The sequence below is a fragment of the Pseudomyrmex gracilis genome, unplaced genomic scaffold (genome assembly GCF_002006095.1).
Source record: "Pseudomyrmex gracilis isolate BER0280 unplaced genomic scaffold, ASM200609v1 scaffold_83, whole genome shotgun sequence".
NCBI classification, from domain to species: Eukaryota; Metazoa; Arthropoda; class Insecta; order Hymenoptera; family Formicidae; genus Pseudomyrmex; species Pseudomyrmex gracilis.
Window position 1 is genome coordinate 621,303 of NW_018020667.1, and position 23,834 is coordinate 645,136.

General features: G+C 30.2%; 1 protein-coding gene and 2 long non-coding RNA genes across 5 annotated transcripts; 1 reads left to right on the forward strand and 2 right to left on the reverse strand.

The window, feature by feature from the left end:
- Nucleotides 1–6,828: 6,828 nt before the first annotated feature.
- LOC109855204 lies at nucleotides 6,829–13,986 on the reverse strand. 3 transcript variants are annotated; one of them, XR_002250272.1, is made up of 6 exons: nucleotides 13,901–13,986; nucleotides 12,740–12,826; nucleotides 11,856–12,120; nucleotides 11,111–11,222; nucleotides 10,699–10,804; nucleotides 6,829–9,468 (listed from the first exon to the last, which is right to left on the reverse strand). It is a non-coding gene; the product is annotated as an uncharacterized LOC109855204 (long non-coding RNA). The 3 variants fall into 3 exon arrangements; XR_002250271.1 differs by lacking the exon at nucleotides 6,829–9,468 and having other exon boundaries at nucleotides 9,906–10,804; XR_002250273.1 differs by lacking the exons at nucleotides 6,829–9,468; nucleotides 11,856–12,120; nucleotides 12,740–12,826 and having other exon boundaries at nucleotides 9,906–10,804; nucleotides 13,901–13,985.
- Nucleotides 13,987–15,216: 1,230 nt separating this feature from the next.
- Nucleotides 15,217–17,216, forward strand: LOC109855197. The gene is made up of 3 exons (XR_002250270.1): nucleotides 15,217–15,405; nucleotides 16,036–16,144; nucleotides 16,311–17,216. It is a non-coding gene; the product is annotated as an uncharacterized LOC109855197 (long non-coding RNA).
- Nucleotides 17,217–17,951: 735 nt separating this feature from the next.
- On the reverse strand, nucleotides 17,952–20,540 carry LOC109855198. The gene is made up of 5 exons (XM_020429118.1): nucleotides 20,517–20,540; nucleotides 19,830–19,939; nucleotides 19,338–19,611; nucleotides 18,645–18,765; nucleotides 17,952–18,354 (listed from the first exon to the last, which is right to left on the reverse strand). Exons 2-5 carry the CDS (start codon nucleotides 19,882–19,884, stop codon nucleotides 18,328–18,330), a joined length of 477 nt encoding a protein of 158 aa, XP_020284707.1. The 5' UTR covers nucleotides 19,885–19,939; nucleotides 20,517–20,540; the 3' UTR covers nucleotides 17,952–18,327.
- Between the last annotated feature and the right edge of the window lie 3,294 nt (nucleotides 20,541–23,834).

The window sequence follows — 23,834 nt, forward strand, 5'->3', positions numbered from 1 at the left end:
AAATTATTGTCCGTGCTTTCTAGAAATTGGAGAACACAGGGCAATTGTTATTAACACAATCGTAGAAAATTCTCATTAACCCCTTCGCTGTTTGAACTGATATCTTAATCTTGTGTGTCTCACGTCAAAACAAATCTTTATCACAGTCGGCGATAAATAATCTCTTTCGTCACTCTTTCTTCTCTTAATTGGACAGAACTACGTCGATTAATTGTTTAGTTAAACACTTCTAGAGAAAGAAGTTGTTTCCAAAAAAAAGAGGTTACTTGAGAAGCGTTTGTTATTTACAATTGCCGCCTAAATCTCACCTAATTAGAAAGCAAAGTATGTTCCCCAAAAAACTTTTTATTTCAAGATAACGGAAGAAGCGAGCGCCATAAATATTCGTTAACGCTCGACGTTGAAAATAATGATAATTGGTGCAATTAGAATCACTGTAATAAGAGACAGATGTATGTACATATATGCAATTTTATACTATAATTTACTTAATATTATAATTTGTATATAAAATTCGCATTCGCTTTGTATCTATTTTGCATATTTGAATGCACATAAAAATTTTAATTTCTATTTATTGTGTGTTGACTATTTTTATATTAAAAGAGAACAAAAAGTGTTTTACGTATTACTAGTAATTTTTAAAAAAACATACGTTGCGTTCGATTTTACACGTGTGACGCGCGTAAACGTGATTACACAAAAAAAAAATTATAATGTCGGAGCGTTAAACGGATGTGCAAAAACAATCTTTAACGCTTTTATAATTCCACGAATCCAGTCGGACATGATATGACTACAAGAATCGTCGCTTTCTCTTCTGGGTTTACCGATCGACGCATACATCTCGGCACGCTTTCGAAAACTTTAAAAAAGAAAACTACCGAACGCGGACACACACGACACATAGAACATATTTTCCGCGAGAAGAACATTCCAGTCGCGTCACGTGTGTAAGAAAAGGAAATTGTCTAAACTTCCTGATCTTTTGACAGATATTAACAACGCGTCTCGTAACTAATGACAGTTCGTTTAAAGTAACCGTTCAAATCGCGATTCAATGAGAAAGAGAATATAATGCCACAGTAAATGTATATATACGTGTGTATGAAGTGTGATAAAGGCATGACGCACTGACGCAAAACGATCTTTTTGCGGGATGACGGAAGACTTCCGGACAAAAACCGCGCCATAGAGACTACTTAATGTGTAACAGATGCAAAACCGTTACCGCGCTCGGTTTCAATTCCTCGTCATACTGTTGCTGAATTTATTCATCTAAGACGGCGTTTCTTCGTGACGAGAAAACAACAAATGACTTGCACGCTCGAGAGGTATGTTTTGTTTTCTTTTGCCAAGCGACGCATCTTTTCCGCAACTTCAATCTGACATTTATTTGTTCCCGTTTGTGTTGCAAGTGGAACTGTAACGTAACAGATCGCTCGTTTCGAGTCAGTTGACGCGAATCGGTTGACGTGACAAAGTGAAACTCGATTCGAAAGAATCAAATTCGCGGAAACGCGCCACGTTGTGTCACGTCGCGCCGTCCACACAATAAAAGAACACGGTCAAAGAACGCACGATAAGCGACGATTCTGAAGAAGAAAGATGTCAAGTGTGAGTCACAATGCGCCGTTCAGATACGACCGAGTCGGATCGCTTTCCCCGTTCCGACAATCGTCGAAGTCCGGATAGATATCGCGGAGATTCTCGTCTCCAATTTCCTCCGACCTCATTTTCGCGCGCCGTCCTTCTCACACCTCGCGAAAAAAAATCAAGACACTTCGCTGAAAATTCTATGCACTTTCCACGAGATGTAGTCGGGATATCTCGCAATAAAAAAAAATATAATCCGAAAGCGAGATGGGTCAAATCAAGAAGAAAATTTCTTAAGTTTTTAAATAAAAGAGAGAAAGAGAGAGAGAGAGAGAGAGAGACAGAAATATTGTAATTTATGTAATGCTAGTAGCAAACGCGGTAAGTGCCGATTGATATTATTATCTCATTTGAGAAACTGGCACGAAAGTGTAGAGAGACTTTTCGTTGTGAAAATTCGTTAGAACGTAGCGGCCCGCGACGCTGCAGGATCATTTTATAATACCTGATGCGCAGTCTATGATCCGTCGCAGATATATCGTTCGATTTAATTGAGATGCGCCTAGATATTGATCATTAGTGCCAGGCATAACCGCGTTGGTCAGCGACTTCGAAATCGGCGAAGAAGAAGAGAAACACTCCGAACGGCGGCGGCGGCGGCGGCGGCGACGATGCAGCGGGTATGGTTTCACCGTGTTAAATTAACCGAGCGCTCGATCAAATCGATCGAAACGAGATAATGCTCGAAGAATGTAGCGCGTCGTGAAAGTTCTGACCCCTCGAGGGAGAGAATCGATGTGACTCGAGGAGGAACGCCATCCTCCCCTCGATTGTATCATTAGATACGTGATCGTCGACGTTCACAATTAGCCGCAATTTGGAACAAAAAAAAAAAAAAAAAAAAAAAAAAACATGATGCGGTATTTCTACATCGGTAATCAACAACCATCGCGGGATTGCCTTATTTAGCGAGCCGCTGTTCGCCTTGCTAATCGCGTTAAAGCAAAAATGAGCCCTCGTAGTAATTTAGCGGCCCTGATGAGACGGAGAGACGCAACCGCCGATACTTGTAATGAATCCCACAAGCGAGCGAACCACTTCCTTAACGAATTGAATTCTCACACAATCGCGCGATTGTTTCTCTCTCACATCTGTTACTGGCTTATTTATTTATTGGAAGATATATAATATATCTCTCTTTTTCTCAAATATATGGATCGATGGCGATTAAAGCCGATATCGCAACGACACTCTCGTCTAATAGAATGTAATTCACAAAGCAAATGTAATTTATTTCAATCAGAATGAAAATTTTGGCTTCGTGAAATTTCAATAATATAGAGAAGGGCCATTATACGAGGTAGTATAATGATTGGATCGTAAACAGTAACAAAAATTTTTATTTTATTATAGCCAAAAATTTAACTCGTGCGTTTAAGTTTTGGCCCGACAGTTTATTAGTGGATTTCTTCATAATCCCGAACACAAAAAGTGGCGCTTCAACTATTTTGTGGTACAACTTGGATCTTACAGACGGGTCTACAGATTTTAGGTGAATTCTGAACCACCGGAAGTGCTTCGAACTGACTGGAGGTCCGATTCAGTTCGCAATTGATAAATTCGACTGAACGGTACGGAAAAAAAATTGAAGGTGTGGATTCGAGAACTCGAGACCTCCCTACTCGTAATCCTAGCACTCAGGCCGCGAGACTACTTGACCGGCCCAATAGTCATTGTAATTTATTTCATTTCAGAAATAAACTCAATTGTGAGCGAACGCTTGTATTTGTATAGTAATTTTATTTTGTACTCTCTCTCTCTTTCTCTCTCACTCTCTTTCTCTAAATAGTATTGGTAATTATTTCTTACAACAGAAAATCACTTGTAATTACAATCAAGTTTCGAGTATTAAAAAAAAAAAAAAATGGTATTTAATCACGCTCGAAGAAGCCGGTGAGAAAGTTTCAGCACCGAGAGAGGAGTATATCTGTGAAACCTTGAGATCGAGACTTCATTATAAAACGTATGATTGCTGATGTTGTTGTACGTTAAACGTCTGATCACTCCGGAGAGTGACTGGATAATTAGAAATGACGACAATCGCAATCGAATTCCGTCTGTTCCCACGTGGTGCGCTGCGTCTCATATAGAAACGCTACTCTCATAAAAGTAGCAAAATTGATCGCGTACTTCTCCTTTCGCGAAAACAACGAAAATCATATCTCACTTACTCGATCAACGCTCGCGTGAGAAAACAAAAGAGAGAGGCCACACAGAAGCCTCAATAATTTTTATCGATCGTGACAATTTGTATGTTATCGGCGACGTTTCTCCGCGGAGAATCGCAGAATTGTTATCGTCACCTATCCGCTTTTGCTTTCACTCTGTTCTCACGACATTCGCAAGAAAACGGGAACAATATGTCAGTTAGGCGGTCATATTTTCGCTTCTATACTTTTACTCGAAGACGTTATTAAAGACGTTATTAATGCTAAACGTTAGCTTTATATTCCGTGGAACATTATCGATTCGAAAAAAAGATATACTAAGAAATGTGTGTGTGTGTGTGTGTGTGTGTAAATACACACATAAACATTTATAAATATATAAATACTTTTCTCATTTATAACCACTCTCTTACCGCGCATTTGCAAGCCAATTTTGTACGCGAAGAAAAAAAACAACTTGACATATGCATGACACTTAATAAAAAGTAGCAGATAATTTAGAATTAGAAATAAATACATCAATAGCTTTTGTCTCATGATATCGTTGCGTTTGTGACTTTATTTAAGAGAGACTTGTCATGTTACGTTCTGTAGTAAAACATAAACATAATAAGAAATATTGATAGTGCAAATAAATATAATTAAAACGTTTTAATATAATCTCGTGGTAACAATAATTATTGCAATATTGCACGAAATGTTACCTAAGATAGTGTTTTCTTACGCGAGTGTGTAAATTGTGCGATACTTTAATATTCAACTCTCATAATTCTAAAAGTACTTAATGAAAATAAACTTTATTATAGTATTTTGAAAAGCTCTCTCTCCCTTATTAATTTAATTAAACTATAAGAATGTGCAATAAAAAAATAAAGAAATCCGTGTAAAAAAATAGATGTGACCTTCACTTTACCTTGGCAGTGCTATATATATATACAGGGTGTTGACCTACTCAAAGTAACGTAATCACAATTCCGCTTTTAATTGATACTGCTTATATGAAATCAATAAATACAATGAAAGTAATAGCGATTGTGATAAGCATCAAAAGGTCATTGTTCTACATTAGTCGCAAGACGCAAACGCAATAGAAGACGCAAATGCATGCATATAAATGTGTTCACATGTAAACTTATTGAAAACTATTACATAATGTAAAAAACTAAAGAAACGATAGAAAGTAATAAGAAAACTTTTTAATGCAAATATTATTTTTATTATAACTAAAATATTATAACTAAATTAAATGAATATAGTCTTGTAAAACAAACTTAATAAATACTAACTCCCTTAACATTTTATACATACTACTGATTAATTACCGTATATTTTCATATAACACTGAATGATATAGAATGATATAAATTATTCTCTTACATTTCATAAAATTTTATACCTAGATACTGTAACTTTATTAACGCATGATTTATATATTCATATTACTGTGTTATATTTAAATATACACGTATGAAGCAGCTGGCGTGATATAAATAATAATATAGATACTGTATCTTAACAAAGAAACAAATTTACTTGGTGTGTGATTAACACCTAGCAAATTATGAAATATTAAAATCCGAAAAGTGTATTTCCGATTTTAATATTTTAATAATCAGTAGTTTTTGTTATCATAAAATAAATCTTACTTAAACATAAGAATTGAACACAACTAATTGATAGAGTATTTTGACTACAACACTTTGTTCCAATATAAAAAGCACACTAACATAAAAAGAAAACTTATTTGGTTACGCTTTTGTAATCAAGTAAATAGTCGGGCTTATAACTTAAGTATATGTTTTGCATTTTAAATAAAAATAAACGACGATCTTCAATTTTTTGTTTAATGGCATCGAGAACAAATAGATCCTAAAACAGATTACAAAATATATTTATTATAAAATTTTGTATATTTGTGTATAAGTTTGATAAGAGACATAAAATATATTTTTTTTTTTTATAGAAAAAAGACTAATAGTTCATATAGAACTTATTATGTTTTTCTTTATTTCTACTTAGTCGTTTAGTAGTTTATATAATAACAGTAGTTTATAACTGAACAAGCAGAAAAAGTAACATACACTTCCATACAGATATAAAAATAATATTAATAATACTCGTTAAAATCGCTTACCCAGAGATTTATAAACCGTAGCTGTTGTAAGAACCATTTCCCGCTAATCTGAAAATAATTTGTGCTATTATCACTAAGTGTAATGTGTTTGTATTGTGTAAGAACACTTAATTTTTTTTATTATAAATTAAAATTATTTATTTATTATATCAAAAACAAGTGATGGCAATACTTACTGCTAGGGAATACCGTCTCTTTTACCCCTAGCTCCCCGCGTCCACGAAACGATTCAGTGACCGCGACTGTACGATATTAGAAATGTATGTTTTATTAATGAATAAAAACTTATACGTATATTTCATTATTTTTTGTCATGTTGGTCATGTAACATAACATTCATCTTGGATTACAGTTAATCTGCAGGAGTTGTATAAGTTTTAGAAAATTTTTTAATATGTAAATCGCAACAATCTTTTTTACATTTAAGACCACGAAAATGTCGACACTCAGAAATTATTATTATTTTTTTATTTTACTGATTTTTATTTTTAAATTTACTGGTCGACCAGATTTCACTATTATCTTTTATTCTTGAAAGACGTTTTCAGATCCGAGCAATAAATGCAAAAAAAAACTAAAAACTAATCATGTGTTTAGTCAATATTGCACGCGTCTTCAGTATGTGGTGCATATTATGATGTAAAGAAACAAGACAGCACATACCACTAAAATATGAATAAAAGACGACTTAAAGATGTTTATACATATTTAACGCAACATTTGCAAGTTCCTTACGCAAATATTAAGGAGAAGTAACAGAATTAGTCAACTTTTTTTTCGAGAAGTATGCATATCATTTTAATGTATACAATAAATAGGAAATAATACATATATACATACATATATAATAATAAATATATACGCATGATATACATAATATGACAACATAATGACATGTGATATAAATTTTCGTGCATTACATTACAAGAATACGTCTTATGTACATAACAAGTTTAAGAATAGATACAGAGATAATACATATTTATCGTTCGCGTTGTTCTCTTGCGAGATTGCTATACATGTTCGACAAACGTATGATTACATATGTAGAGACATATGTAATCATATGTATATTGTATAAATGCACATATGTATATATTTATAAAAAGCGTTTGAGTCTAGACAGAGCAGGAAGGGTAATAAAAATAACAGGCGTTCGCAAAAATGAGATATGTAATAGGATAAGATATATATAAAAAGTAAATTGTAAGAAAATTGTAAGAAATGTAACCAAGTCCCCTTCAAAGCCGGTAGGCAGGAAGGTATAATAAACTAACTAACTAACTAACTAAAAAGCGTTTGAACAATTTCGACACAGTCGAAGTGTGAAAATAGATTGGGTTAATCTAAACGGAAAGCCATTTATCATTTTGCTAAATTTGCAATATATTTATTGAGTTATTAATTAATTCAGGTGAGCGATTCTTTGATCTTACTTAGCTCTCTTATTCCTTTACTATTCTTTGATTATTTCTTGACAATCACATTAACAATATCTTAACCCGTGCTAATCTATTAGTGGATGCGTTTCCGAAACTACAAGTTCGGCGAGAGACCCCGCGTTTGTCAAATCTCTCTCATTTGAATTTAGTTCTATTATTTTTTAAATATTATTTGATGAAAATTGTGTGACTGAGGAAATGCCTCGATTCTCTGTTGCAGATACTGACGTAGACATCGAATCCTACGCAGATATTTCAATACGTAGAAATCCACCGCAGGTAAAAAAAAGATCACGTGGTAGACCACGGAAGTCTACGCATAGTGACTTCAATAATAAAACATTTTTTAAAGGGGCAAGAACCCAATCTGCCCCATCTTATCCTCTTATAAACAATATATTTACAACAAGTGCTCAATATGATATTGAGCATAAAAAAAAACTACACAATGAGATGGAGCGCGGCCGAAGACAAGGCCTTAAAGAGCTCTTAGATGATCTCAAATCTACAATGCCGGAGTATTTCGACAAAAAACAAAATGCGCGCGTGCGTATACGCATGTAATATATATGTAATATATTTATACTTATATTTTGGCAAAAAAGAGCAAACTCAGAGATGATATAGGGTCACAATCGGGAAAGAAACTCAACGACATATACCTCAATCTAACGTATTGTGTGCAGAAAGCTTTTACCTTGCAATCATTTTACGAATCGTTTCCGCGCGTGTCCGTAAATTTCTTGTATCGTGCCAAATCATCGCCGAGTTTAGCAAAATATTAGATAGAAGATACGAAATGTTTCTATATATGCGAGAATTTTTAATCAATATTTAAAAGCAAAAAAGAAAACAACAGATGCATCTTGCTTTTCACATTGCAAAACTATTCTATTTGTGACTAAATAATGTACATAGAGATGTAAGTAGTCTTTTCTAAGATAATATATATTTTTATATAGAAGCTACTTATATGATACTGTGACAAGACGGATTGCAAGGATGTTTTCTTCTTTGTTGGTAGTAGGTATTTTTTTTTTTTTTGCATTTCTCTCAGTCACCTAATTTTGATCATAATTTTATGTGTATAAAGTTTATTAAATGAATTTCAAAATTCGTAAATACTTTTAATCTATTCAGAAAAGAATGAATTGAAAGTTGAATTGCTCGACGCGATTTAGTCGTGATTCTCAAAAATTGAATTAATTGTTTCCAATTTTACTTAAATATATAATCATAGTGTTGAGATCTGATAATGAAATAATTACAATAATTACGACAACAGAAATCTTTCACGACTCAAATTTCTTTCTCGAATTCATAAAAGCTTAAAAAAACAGATTCAAATAACGAATATAAAAAGAAATTGTTGTTACATGTTGATATTGTGCAAAAACAATATCTGCGAAAGAGAAAACAAATTACTAATTTTCTCAAAAAATTTTCAGCACCCAGCATCCGTCATCTATTTGTGACGTACAAATTTTGTTTGCTATCAGCAAACAAAACCGTAACAATATGCTGGCACAGAATGACACATACAACTAAAATTAACATATTTCTGAATTAAGTAAACATTTGAAAGAAAGGTGAGTCGTGTAGAACAGATTTTTGACGTAGAACAGAATTTTTTTCACGCGTGTCTTTTTTGACAAAATTTTTTATACGCGCCAAATCGTCGTCGAGTTAATAAAAAGTTGGATAAAAGATTAAATGTTATATAGTCGAAAATGGAAAGCAACAGTTTAGATTCTATAGGCGTGTGTAATTTCGGATTATAAAAAAAAATATTTTACCTCATGCAAATTTCTTTTCCTAACAGCGACAGATGGGAACAAATAAACAAGCGGCACGTGTGTTACGATCAACTGATTTTTACGGCACTATAACTGAAAATCTTTCATCATTTCTTTCCACGTGTTTATTAACTCACATAAATTACTTAATCAACTCAAATATTGCGAATTTTGCAAAATGATGTATGATCTTTTGGTTCATAAAATAACCCAACTTATCTTCGTACTTCGGCTGTGTCAAAACTTCTTATTCTGTATACATATATATCCACCTATGTATAAGATGTAATATATTATATATATTATATATGTTACATATTTTTACATGTTCTATAATTACAATATATGTATCGTTTTTTTTTGTACATTATAAAATTTTTTTTGTACATTATTAGTAATCCGCATCTGATAAATGCGAGTTCATTTTTTTATTCGATAATTAATTACAATTTGAAACTATACTAGATACATATATGAATATAACTATAGATGTGTTCATATATGTACATATATATATGCATATACATATATGTACATATGCACATGTATATATAGACACATATAAATGTGTATATATAAATATATATATATATATATATATATATTAAAAAGTTATATTAAAATTTACATTAATTTACATTTAAATATAATTAGTAGTTTATATATTTTTTTCAGATAAGATAAATAAAATAATAAATAATTTCGATTAATAAGATAATAAATAAGTAATTTATAGCAAATAAGGAAAAGCTGTGAACGTATATATGTAAGTTATCTATTTTTGCTAAACGGAAACCTTCTACGCGTGCGGGCACACGCATACAATCGAGACCATAAATGCCTTCGTACGTAAAAGTGGAATCCAATAATGTTTTTATTGTTCCCTTATTGGAGTTACTTCGTGTGCAAAGGCGTTTACGCTCTTGAAAATACATAAATTATTATTCCTACAAAAATATCATTATTTATTTTTTTGTCTTCTAGGTTTTTCATGATACTTATTATGAACTTATTATTACGAGAATTTTTTCTGAGACGTTAGAAAAAACTTGTTTTTAATACGCAAATTATATATTTGGATCGAGTTAAATTCAATTGCAATAAAGTTTATGCTCTAAAAAGTATGTTCTAAATCTTGATATCAAAACACTGTACGAGTGCATGTCCATCAGGAAATGTCATTCCTAGTCAAAGTAATTAATAAAACTTTGCATATATATATATATATATATATATGTAACCTCACTCTGAGACAGAAAAAAATTTTCTTTGATATGTACAGTATACATTTAGACGAAGTAAAAATCAGTTGCAATAATATTTACGCTCCATTATTTACAATCTATATACATCCTATGAAAACTTGTGATATCAAAACATTGTATACGTGACTGTCCATCAGATAATATCATTTTCTAGTCAATTTCAAAGTAAGTAAAACTGTCTATATATCTTATTTATGTACTAATATGAAAAATATAAATAATATAAATAATACGTACTAATATAAATAATATATATGAGTATAAAACTATGATGATCATTTTTTCATCAATCTACACTAAATAGTTTTGATTCAAGATTATTCATCTGTTGTCCTGGACGTGGCTGAAGAAAGAACAAAAAGAGACAGAGTATTATTATTATCTTATGTACATGTGATATCTTTATACATAGGTTTAGTATGTGCTGAATTTAAACAGTTGTATGCAAGAAAGCAGTAAATAATAAATTATATTTTGTGTTAAAGTGTATTTTGTACACACTCTTGTTATATCTATTTACCGTCATGTATATTTCTATTTATCATTTCTGTGCTATTTAACTTATATAATATAACTTCACACTTTTTAACATTATTAAATATTGTTATTTAATTTGTTTCATGATGGTTTTGTTATATCTTGTACTTACATTAATATTCCTTGCTGTACATATTACTTCCAATCAATTTTCATTATTTACGGGCGGTCTTCTTAATTCCATAATTCTGCGCCACAGGGATGAAAAAAACGCACAAGGAAAACTAAACACAAACAAAGATAAATATAATATCTACATGTGTAAGCAATCTATCCTATCAATAAAAACCGTATTTTTGAAAACACGTTCGAATACATTTTCTGTAAACTGACGTGAAATGAAGAACGTAATGAAAATATCTCGGATATGTACAAATGCATATTTATAACTATTTTACGTAGTGTGACGTATGGTATATCTAAAAATACATGTTTTTGTACATATTCGAGATATTTCGATTCTTTTCTCCGTTATTCACAGATAAAATGCATGAATCTCGCGTATAACAGGCACAGTGTGCTCGCGCAGTTCGAGCGCCACTTTGTTGCGCGTGAACTTGGCCCGAGGCACTACCGTGCCTCTTGATAATACACAAAAAATATAATTATTCTTATAAAGTTATCAGTTTGCATATTCACAGTAACGTCACAAGAAACAATGTGGTCTCTTTGAGTTAAAAAAAACACATCGCAAGCACATTTATTTGTAGTAAATATTAAGAATTCGTTAGCTACTAACTAAACTAAAGATAATGTGTCACTGTGTTTCTGATAGCAAATCTAAGCTCAATTATAGATACTCTGTTACCAGTGACGTTGTTATAATGCATGCAGATAAAAAAAAGGCTATATGTTACAATATACAAAGCAGAATCCCCTTTAGTGTCCTCTGTCTGTCTTGGTACCAAAGGTGTGAACAAACACTGTACCAACAATACCAAGATACGCCAAAAGTGATGACAAAAGAAATGAGAAACAATCTCGGCCACGTTACAAAAAAATTATAAATCCCTAATTCCGTTGTTTCATTTTCTAGAGTCTTGTTGATCACTATGGGATCTTCATAATAAATTTGTTCCTTATCAAAAAGAACCGATTTATAGACATTGTATGTTGTAGCTTCTATAAAAACAAAAAGAAATAAAATCAACAACGCGAAGTTTAACCGGTCAATGAGAGCCAATGCTGAATAGTCGATGCGAAATAAATATATATGTATATATTTTCTTGTGTAAATTTTTACACGTGAAAATTTTTGAATTGAAATATCAATTCGCGTGAGGTCATATAGAATGCTGGATTTGCATCACATATATGAGAAATGCTCGTTTTCTCTCCTATTTAATTTAATTCTATTGCGAAAAAGGTAAAAATAAAACAAGTACAAATATAATATATACATATATTTATATATATATATATATATTTATTTTATAGTTTATTTATTTTTTTATTTCGCACGAGCATTCAACGTTAGCTTATATTGACGGTTAAATTTCGCGTTATTGATTTTAAAATTTCAAGATCTCAAACACTTCGTTAAATTGTTAAAAAGAAATAAACTGATTGTGTTTCTATTACATTTACTTTAATTTAGTTGTAATATTACACATTGTCAATGTATAACACGTGTTTTCTAGTTTAAACATTAGTAAGCCAAAAAGAGATAAGACAAAAAATATAAAATGTTTAATTATTTATATGTCTATGTAACCACAAGTGTTTCTATGTTTTCTCTTACCTAAAAATGAAGTCATAAAAGTGATAATCAGTGCAGTGTGCATTGTGAAATATCTATTTATCTTCCCTATTTTGTAGAGCACGTCTTCTGTATAAATTACACGACATATAATAATGGCTATAAATTTATAAGATAGGATATAATTTAAATAGATATAATTTAATTTATAAGATAGTATGTATCCGTCACAAATTGCAAATGTAGATACATAAATACAAATAAAAAATTACGCGTGAGATACAGTGAAATTAATGTGATATCTATATAAAATATGTTTATTTGCACCGATAAAGCAATTATTGTTAATTAAAAAAAAAATCAAATAACGCACATTATTGATGTAAAAGTACGGAAAAGAAAAATTTGTCATCGTGCATTGTCTCAATGTATAAAACAGTTTACAATATTATGTAAATATGTTTTTGTTCGTTTGTCATACAGTACGACTCGCTAAAGTTTTGTTTGTTTGAGGACGTAATATCACAACGGTAACATATGTTCAACTACTGAGAGACTCGTGATTTCTCCGCGGTTCTTATTAGTATTTTCAAAACTTCGAGAGATACAGTGAAATATTCTAAATTTGATATCTATATAAAATTTGTTTTGTGTTCACAAACTGATTATAATTAATTTACAAAAAAAACTGAAAAACGTAACCGCAAAATGTAACATAATGTTCACATAGACACGATTATACTAATATGGTCATTGAATTATCGAACATCTATCAGTCAGTAACATCACAAAAATTCTAACAAACATTCGTCATCTGTACACTGTCTCAATATATAAAATACTTTACATTATTATATAAATGTGTTTCTGTTTGTCTTACCACAAAGTGCGATTTGCTAAAGTTTTTGTTTAATTGCAGACATATAATATCAATAAAATTGCAGACATATAATATAACGCGGTAACAAATGTCGTAGATTCGTTGCGTTTGTTATTATTAATTTTAAATTACGTCGGTAAACTTGCGCGATTGTGCGCAAACAAATATAAGATGATCACGTTTCGCAATGTGACTCTTTTGACATAAAATATTATAATATTATAATATTTTACACAATCTCGGTGTAACAAGTATTGTAACGTTGCAACAAACTATTAAAACGGTATATTTTTTTATGACGCGAGGTAGATTATGATTTTTACCTTTCTTTCCAAAATGTATCTTTCTCTTTTTTCTTTGCTTATCTCTGCTTTTGCCCGCAGACGTGTTCTCTACTCTTTGGTTGTTCTATCGTTACTAAACGCTGTTTATCCGTAAGACGAGATATATTACAACGAAAGGTCTCTATACACACACACACACAAACAGTAAGAGGACGAATTTCGTTGGAAACGTACATGGATGAAGTAAATACAGCGTCTCAAGAACTTTGTACCTTTCAGTATGTGCACGTTCGTATCGTAATGTTGTCAAATCTGTAGAAGAGACGCAAAAATAAGCAATTTTTATAACATAAGTGTGTATATTTCATATCAATAGTCTATTCGTTGATTTTCCGTTAAAGCTACAAGGATCTAGTTTTATAAAAGTGTCGATCCGTTATATAGTGTACTAAAAATAATACAGTGCCGTATACACTTCACATACAGTGCGCGCATTGCGTATAAATATTGTACATAATTGTACAATATTTATACATACTCTTGTACATATAGTTTTACATACGCTATTATATTTATACGTTAAATCTTCAGACAAATAATAATTGTAAGTTTCCAATTGAGCGTGGGTTACAAAAATTTTTTTACAATGCACAAAATTGTTGTAAAAACATTACGGATTATTACTTTTATGACTCTGGTAAGGCTCTCAGGTAAGAATAGAAGTTACATATAAGAAAATCACACGCGCGCGCGCGCACGCGTATGTATGTTATATCATGTTATTTTTTCGTTAATTAATGTTCAAAATAAAGAAATCACATTGTACATTTTAAACATATAAAGTAACTACATGTACAACTTTTCTGATTAACACTTTATCGACCGAGTGCTTTTGCTATAAACAATCATTTGTTACTGGGAGCATTTTCTGAAAATAGAAAACAATTGATCGTCTTTTTTTTCAAATTCTTGTGTCGTTTCAACACATACTTCGCAGTATATGATTGTTTCATATATTTCATATAGACCGGTATTCATAGACGATCTTACATATAAAGCCTGTTCTACATTGATCGCAAGCGCAAACGCAAGGAACAGGTCTGGTAGAATTGACTAATCGTATTGATCAAATCAGCCAATTGACTAGCGTGATTGGTCAATTCTACGAGATCTATACCTTGCGTTTGTGTTTGCGATCAATGTAGAACGGGCTTAAGATATCTAATTATGAACATTGGCCATAAACGTCATTTAGCGTGCCCAATCGATAAAGTGTGACTTTATCTAAATTAGTTATATTAATAATAATTATGCAAACTTATAGTCGATTTAATTCTTTTTTTTTCAGATCTACGAGTAAATCCTGTAGAATCTTCTCAATCAACATTTTATTCTCACGAGTCAAATAGATTTAATACAGAAGTTTATGCCGCGTATTTTAGAAACCCTGTACTGACATGTGGTATTATTTTACTTATACTATGGATACTTTTTCAAACGTGTTACTTTGGAAGATGTAAATCGGACAATGAAGATCGAAATATGTAAGATTTCTTTTATATATAATTTAATATTTTGCACAATCAAAAAAATGAATTTTAATAATATCATGCATGTACATGTAAAGCCTACATCAGGCGCAAGACATAAACGCAAGTCGGAGGTCTCATGGAATTGACGAATCACTTTGATCGATTGCCTTTAAGTTAATTTCTGACTTGCTACTTGCGTTTGCATCTTGCGCTTAATATAGAACAAGCTTAAAGCAACTTAAAACCTCGTTTACATAAGTTACAGATCGCAGAACGCAATGATGATTCGTTGATTTTCTGCGAACAGCGATTTATAAAAACCAGGCTTTACACTGCACTAAGAACGTAATATAATATACGTAGCGGTTTTGAAATAAATTTCGGTTTCTTGTTATAGAAACAACACGTATTTTAGTATTGTTGTCTTATTAGCAAACAAATAATAAGTAAAGTAATTATATATTGCATTAAGCTTAATCAGGAAATGATGGAGAGAAATTAACAAAAATATGCATATACAGTATTACCTGAACATAGTAGCAATCAAAATTATTTTACATATAAGCAAAATTACTTACTACAGCAAAAAACCTATGAAACTTGATAAGCCAACTAACATATGTGTGTGGAAATTTTTTACAGCGCTTCGTATATCTGTCATCTTGTGTTATATGCATGTAAGTGGCATGTAAACTTGCAAGTCTTACAACGATTATTTACAAGACACAGAAATGCGCGTACGGATGGAAGTGTAAGTATTACCCCAATACTAATAAATCAATATAATATTTCTAAAATATTTTTAAAAAGTTATAATTACTAGATAGAAATGTGTTCCATCATATATAACTCTCTTTCCCTAAATTATTTATATATTAGTAATATGTACACTAATATATATATTTATTTCTTTTCAGTATTCAAATTATGAAGATTACTCGGTATGTGTATAGGTAGTTATGTATATTTATACTATTGTTTTATATGTACATTTATACTACGACGAGATGTGACCACATTTTTTGAAAGTAACGAAACTGAAGTTTATGATACATGCGTGCGAGCCCTAGATTTGACTAATTATGTCAAGTAGAAATCAAAAAATTATAAATTCGTCGTGTACCATAGACTTAATCGCTTTTAACTATAATCGAAAAATTAAAACATTCTCTACTTTGACTTTGGCAAACTCGCTATAGCAAAAGCTGTGTTCATAATATTTATAAGACTTGATATGTAAATCAAGTGCGTGTAAATTCCTTTCAAAACTATCTTGTAATTAAAAAAGACAAAATATATTAGAATTTAAAAAATTACAAGTAATAAGCACACGACGGTGCCACAGGGATTTACACTGACGTCTATAAATTTGACAGTCACGAATTCTCGACATTAGTAAAAATATTATACTATACACACATTTGGACAAAAATATTTAAATAATGTAAAGAATATATATTAATAAATAATTAAACAAGATACACACAAGCAAGGTATATTATAATAACGACCAGCGAGGAGATGCGATCTTAACAACAATTACGATATAAAGCATTAATATTAGTAAGCATGTATTTCCACGTGAGGAAACTTATCTTCTAAACTTAATTAAATTTATATTTTGAGAAATTCATCTCGGGATACTGTTCATGAATAGTATCCCGATTCTCTCATTACCACGTGTAAGACAGCCCGACGCATGCTTATTCGCGGATACTTATTTGTTAATTAAGATCTGGGTGACTATTACGAATTTTGCAAAATGATATAAGAGTTTAGTATACAACTCAGGTTTACTCTTGCCTGCGAGAGATGTTACACAATTGTCGGACACTCTGTATATGTAGAAAATAGAACTTGTATATAAAATAATATAAAGATTAAAAAAAAAACTGTTTTTATCAATTAAATATAAATTATTTTTTATAATATTAGTTTGTCTTTGTTATATCAGTCATGTAACATAACAATCATCTTGGGACACACCCAGGGAATGTATAAGTTTTAGAGACTTTCGATATGTGAATGTTTTTAACATCCAATAACTTGAAAAAAATGTCAATATTCGGAAAGGATATATTATAAGGATAATAAGAATATATTATAAGGAATAAAGCTTCAAAAAAAGAAAAAAACTAATTTTTTTTCTTTTTTCTGTGAATCGTTAAAATATCGTAAGAAATATAAAACACAATAGTTCGAGTCAAAGTTACATAGTTATATATTTCTATGTGCTCTTATACAGTATATAATTAGTATATAAAGTAATTAGTATAAAAAGTAATTGTGAAAAATAATTAAAACTTAAGGCTCGTTGAAATTGTCAACAAGAAATACATAAGGCTTTACGAGACATTCGCAGGATGTTTGTGCGGAAACTGTGCGTGTACATATACATATATATATACATGTAACGAATTCTACTTGTAAATTTTTACAAGTGTTTTTTTTAATTGAAATCTCAATTCTTAAATGTAAATCTCAATTCTTACTTGTAAAAATTTACAAGTAGAATTTGTTACATGTATATATATATATATATATATGTACACGCACAGTTTCCGCACAAACATCCTACGAATGGCTCGTAAGGCCTTATATATTTCTTGTTGATAATTGTGAAAAGTTTCTAAAAATGTCTAAAACTTTCCTTTTTTCTTTCAAAATGTGTTTCTCTTTTAATTAAAATTTTTTTATCCACAATATAAGTTAGAGGAAGTTAAATTCAGTTGCAATAGAATTTATGCTCTATTATAGTATAAATTCTATAAAATCTGCTATTCAAACACATGTGTGCATGTGTGTCTATTAAAAAATACCATTCTCTGATCAATTTTGAAATACGCAAAATTTTCTACATTATTACCTATTTATATACTAATATTAATAGTATAGGTAAGTATAAAACTGTTGATCACTTTTATCAGGTTGTTCTTACTCATCAATCTCTTGTACATTTGGCTAAAAACAGAAAAAACGCGACAGATTATTATTATTATTAACTTACATAATAACTTTATGTATGAGTTTAGTATGTACTAAATTTAAACAGTTGTGTTCAAGAAAGCAGCAAATGATAATTACATTTTATGTTAGAATATTTTGTACACACTTGTTATATCTATTCACCGTCATGTATATTTCTATTTATCATTTCTGTGCTACTTAACTTCCATAACTCTACACTTTTTAACATTAGTAAATATTATGTTATTTAATCTTACGATTTTACTTATATATCTTGTACTCACATTGTTATTTCTTGTTCTAAATCTCACTTCATTAGAATTTTCATCGATTGCGGGTCTTGTTAATTCCACAATTTTGCGCCACAAGAATGAAAACAATAGCAAAACGTATGTAAGTGGAAAACTAAACACAAACATAAATAAATATCATACCTATAGAAGCAATCCGTCAATATATAAAGAACATGTGTCTTTGAAAACACGCTCAAATACATTTTTTGTCTAAACCGACGAGAAATGAAGAACGCAATGAAGATGTCTCGAATAAGTATGTACAATTTTATGACTTTGGTCATGTTGTATATAATCTACATCTAAATAGATATTTCCATTCTGTTCTCCGTTTAATCTCAGGTAATACACAAAAAATTATAATTATTCTTATAAAGAGTTATCAGTTTGCATATTCACACAGTAACATTACACTATAAAAAACAATGTGATCTCTCTTTGAGTTGAGAAAACATATCGCGAGCATAATTATTTTTAATTTTTATCTTATTTTATTTTTTATCAATAAATATTAAGAATTTATTTGTTATTAAACTAAAGTTAACGTGTTATTGGGTTTCTGACAGCAAGTCTTAATCGTATTCTGCAATAAACTGTGTTACCAGTGACGTTACTATATAACGCATGTTTTTCGGGCGCATTAAAAAATTGTGTGCAAAATGGAAAAAAGGTTATATATGTTACCATAGACAAAACACACTATCTCGTAATATCTCTACTACTGTGCTCTCATCATCTAGGGCCCATCGCGCCAAACAATAAACATAACAACCAAATCCAATAGCAGGAATTAATAAGACAACTCTAAACAAAGTCGGCCGTGTTACAACGTAATCAAAAATATTGGTTAATCCACTTGGTTTGTCATATGTTTTGATTACGTCATGATTCACATGAAAATGATTTGATGTGTCCTCATCAGGAAGAATCGATTTATCTACATGGTGTGTTCTAGCGTCTAGAAATAAAGAAAGTAACTCAATTGTGTTTGTGTCATTATCATAAATCGCTAAAACAGTTAAGTTGTAACATTGCCAACGTACACACGATACGCGCTCTCTAGTTTCACTCATCAGTAAGTCAAAAAGTAATAAAACGTGTATTTAACTAATTCTATGTATATAAATATACAATTTTGCGTAAATAAACATAAAGGAATTCTATGTTTGCTCTTACCTAAAAATAAAGCTACAAAAGTGATAATCCGTACAGCTTGTAAAAAAGTTTGCATCGTGGAATATCTATTTGTCTTCTTTATCGTAGAACGCGCGTTTCCTGTATATAAACTACACAACAATAATTAATAATAATATAATAATTAGCTTTAGATTATAGATTTATATCTATCACAAATTGGGCGAATGTAGACGTAAAACTACGAATAAACAATTATGCAAGAAGAACAGTGAAATATTCTAAATTCGATCTATCTATATAAAATCTATATAAATCTATATAAAATATTTTATTTGTGTTTATGAAATAATTATAATTAATTTACAAAAAAACCGAATAACGCATGTTGATGTGACATAATGTTTACATAGTCACGATTATACCAATATTGAATTATCAAACATTATCAGCAGCCAATAATTTAACAGCACAAAAAATACAACAAACATATTTCAACGTACATTATCGCAATATATAAAATAGTTTAGATTATTTTGAAAATGTTCGGTTTATCATACTGCGCAATTTGCTAAACTTTTTGTTTAATTGAAGACCTAATATCACAAACAATATTTGGATAAATTATTGCACAAACTATTACTTAAACCGGTATTTTTTTTATGTATATGACGCAATGTAGATTTTTATCTTTTTTTCGAAATGTATCTTTCTATGCTTTTCTTGTACCTGCTTTTGTACAGCCAAATAGTTCTGTACTCTTCGGCTCGTCAATCGTTACTGAAATTTGTTTATCTTTAGGATAAGAGAAAATGTACGAAAGATCTGTATACAATACACTATCAGTGAAAGGACGAATTTCGAAGGAAATATACAAGAGTAAATTTAACAGAGTCTTAAGACCTTTGTATCTCTCAGTACGTGCACGTTCGTACCGTGGTGTTGTCAAATCTGTAGAAGAGACACAAAGATAAGCGAGATAAGCGAGCGTTTTATAACATAAAAATGCGTATATTTCAATAGTTCATTCGTCGATTCTCCGTTAAAGCAACAAGAATCTCGTTTTATAAAAGTGTCGATTTGTTTATACATATATGTACCAAAAACTTACAGTGTCTCTGTTGTTAATTCGCATACAGTGTGCGCGCGTATTATATACGCGTAAATCTTCTATACATTCTTACGTACATACACGCATGCTTTTATATTCCTACATTAAATCTTCAAACAAATATAATAATTGTAAGTTTCCAATTGAACGTGCATTACACAAAAATATCTCACAATGCACAATATTGCTGTAAAATTGTTTTGGAGTTTTGCCTTTATGACTATGTTCTTAGGTAAGACTAAAATTTATACATTTATTAAAATTACTCGCACATATTTGTTCGTGTCTTTTCGTTAATGTCAGAAACAAAGAAACTATATTATATGTTTAAAACGTATAAAGTAACTAAGATAGAACTTTTTCAATTAATTACAATGATACGGAAGTATAATCGATTTAATTCTTTTTTCCAGATATATCGGTAGAAATTCCTATTAGATCTTCAATATTGTCTTTTTATGAGTCAAAGAGTTTTGAAAAAGAAGAAAAAACTGACTCGGTTTTTAAACATCCTTTAATGATATGGTGTATTATTATAGTTATAATATGGATAGTTTCACAATCAATTTACAATCGTTTATGTGACTTGATTTCACATGGATATCTATTTTTGTAAGATTTCTTTTAATGTTTGATGTATATAATTCAATGTTTTGCACATTTAAAGAGTTTAGATTTTAGCAACACGTAAAACAACTTAAAACTCCGTCTACATAAATCACAAGGCAGAACGCAAACAGTGATTAATTAAATTTCTGCGTGGTGCAACTCAAGTAAACGGGGTTTCAAACTGCAGTCAAAATGTCATATATACATATAAAGCAGTTTTGAAATAGATTTTGATTTCTTGTACTTGTATTTCTGGATATTAGGTGTAAAAATTCGAAACAAAAGTTGTTTTCATTTTTCCAACGGTTTTGTACAACTGTATTTGTAAAAAGTTACCTGTCTGATATACATGTACATATATTGTATATGTACATAATATATGTCTTTTTTTTAGCTTGTGGTGTTTCTGTTTTGCTCCGTGTCAGTATGCATATAGAATGTATCTAAACTTGCTATGGCAATATAGACAATATAGAGAAGCACATACAAATGTATAAGTAATAATAATAATGTGTAAAAATAGATTATCCAGTACACCTTTTAATAAGATGAAATAAAAGTTTAATACTATATATTGTCATCATAACGGTAGAAAATCAGAATTGATAATGTGCAAAACTTATACGAAAGAACACTATCTTATCAAATGTAAATCAATATATGATATACTTACTTAATACTTGTATAATACATTTTGTTATACAGTTACAATTATTACAGATTTTATTACATGTAACTCGCTTTATCTAAATTATTCATACATTATATATTATTTATTTATTTTTATATGTATATTATTTATATGTATATTATGTGTATTAATATGTACTTTATAATATACTTATTTATTTTTTTAGGTTTAACATAGACAACAGGACAGAAAACGTAGTATAATTATATAGACATGTATATTTATATATATACCATGTATATTTATACCATGACAAAATATGACTAAATTATTCATAAAGGACAAAATTTTAATTCATAATACACGCGGGCAAGCGCAAGATTTGACTAATCGTATCAAGTTGAAAATCGAAACATTGTCAATATCTCGTTAAAATCAAACTAAAATTTTTTTTCTGTACGTTTGGATGTGTGCAAAACACATTGATCTCTATCTAACAAATCTTGTATTCGGCGAAACAAATATAACTGTTATAGTGGATGTCGCTGTATAAAAAATTTGATATTACTATACTTTTTGGTCATGCTTGCTTTTTTTGGATTTTATTTTTCTTTTTGTTTTATACAAGAGAACAAAGAGAGTCGCTTTCATTATTTTCGATTAAGCTAATCGACTGATTAGCTTAATCGAAATTGTAATTCAATTGGTCAATTGTAATTCAATTAATCTTTTTTTAAAGATAATCATAGATGAAAATGGCTCACACTATTAAGATTTATGCTGTTAAAGTTTATGTAATTCACATTGTATATCATGTATATATGATCATTTTTTGTGTATGATCATTTTATATGATCAATTTTTTAACAAAAGATTACTTGGTACATTATGTACGATGCGTTTTATCTACATGTCGGTAGCAAACAGCTTGCTAGATACGTACAAGTGTTGCTTTCTATTTAGACGCTATCGAACTATCAAATTCAATTTAGCGATCGGCAAAATCGGTTTTGTTTAAAAAAATGCACACTTTTTAGTCAGATCAGATTACAAGTAGCAATGCGTTGAAAATCACATGGTGTTTATAATTTTTAAACAAGAAAACTGCTTGTCTATATCTCATCTATTAACTCAAAAAAATTTATATATTTTATTTTATAATACTTATTACTTTTCAAAATGTTTATGTGTACATGTATAATAAATTGTATATGAAATATTATAAAAAAGACACGCACACTGGTTTTTTATTAATTTGATACAAACATTTTTATATATTGTTATTTTATTTTTGTTATGTCAGTTACGTGGCACAACAATATGTGATTACCAAAAGCAGAAGATGTATAAATGTTTTTAAAATTTATCTTTTATTCTTTTTCTATGCGCGCGTTTTTCGCTTTTACAGAGTTGTGTAATTCTCTACTCTACGAGTATTCTATCGGTACTAAAATCTGTTTATTTTTGAGACGAGGGAATGTAACAACAAGAGATCTTTATCAGAGGACGAATTTGGTCAAAATCATAAAGGAGTGAAATAAATACGGCGTCTTAAGAACTTCGTATGTCTCAGTATGCGCGCGTTCTTACTGTGATGTTATCACACATCTGTAGAAGAGACGACACATAAACAATTATTATAAAATTGTTTAAACCGAGCGGGAGAGGGGTTTATTCGTTAGTTCTCCGTCAAAGT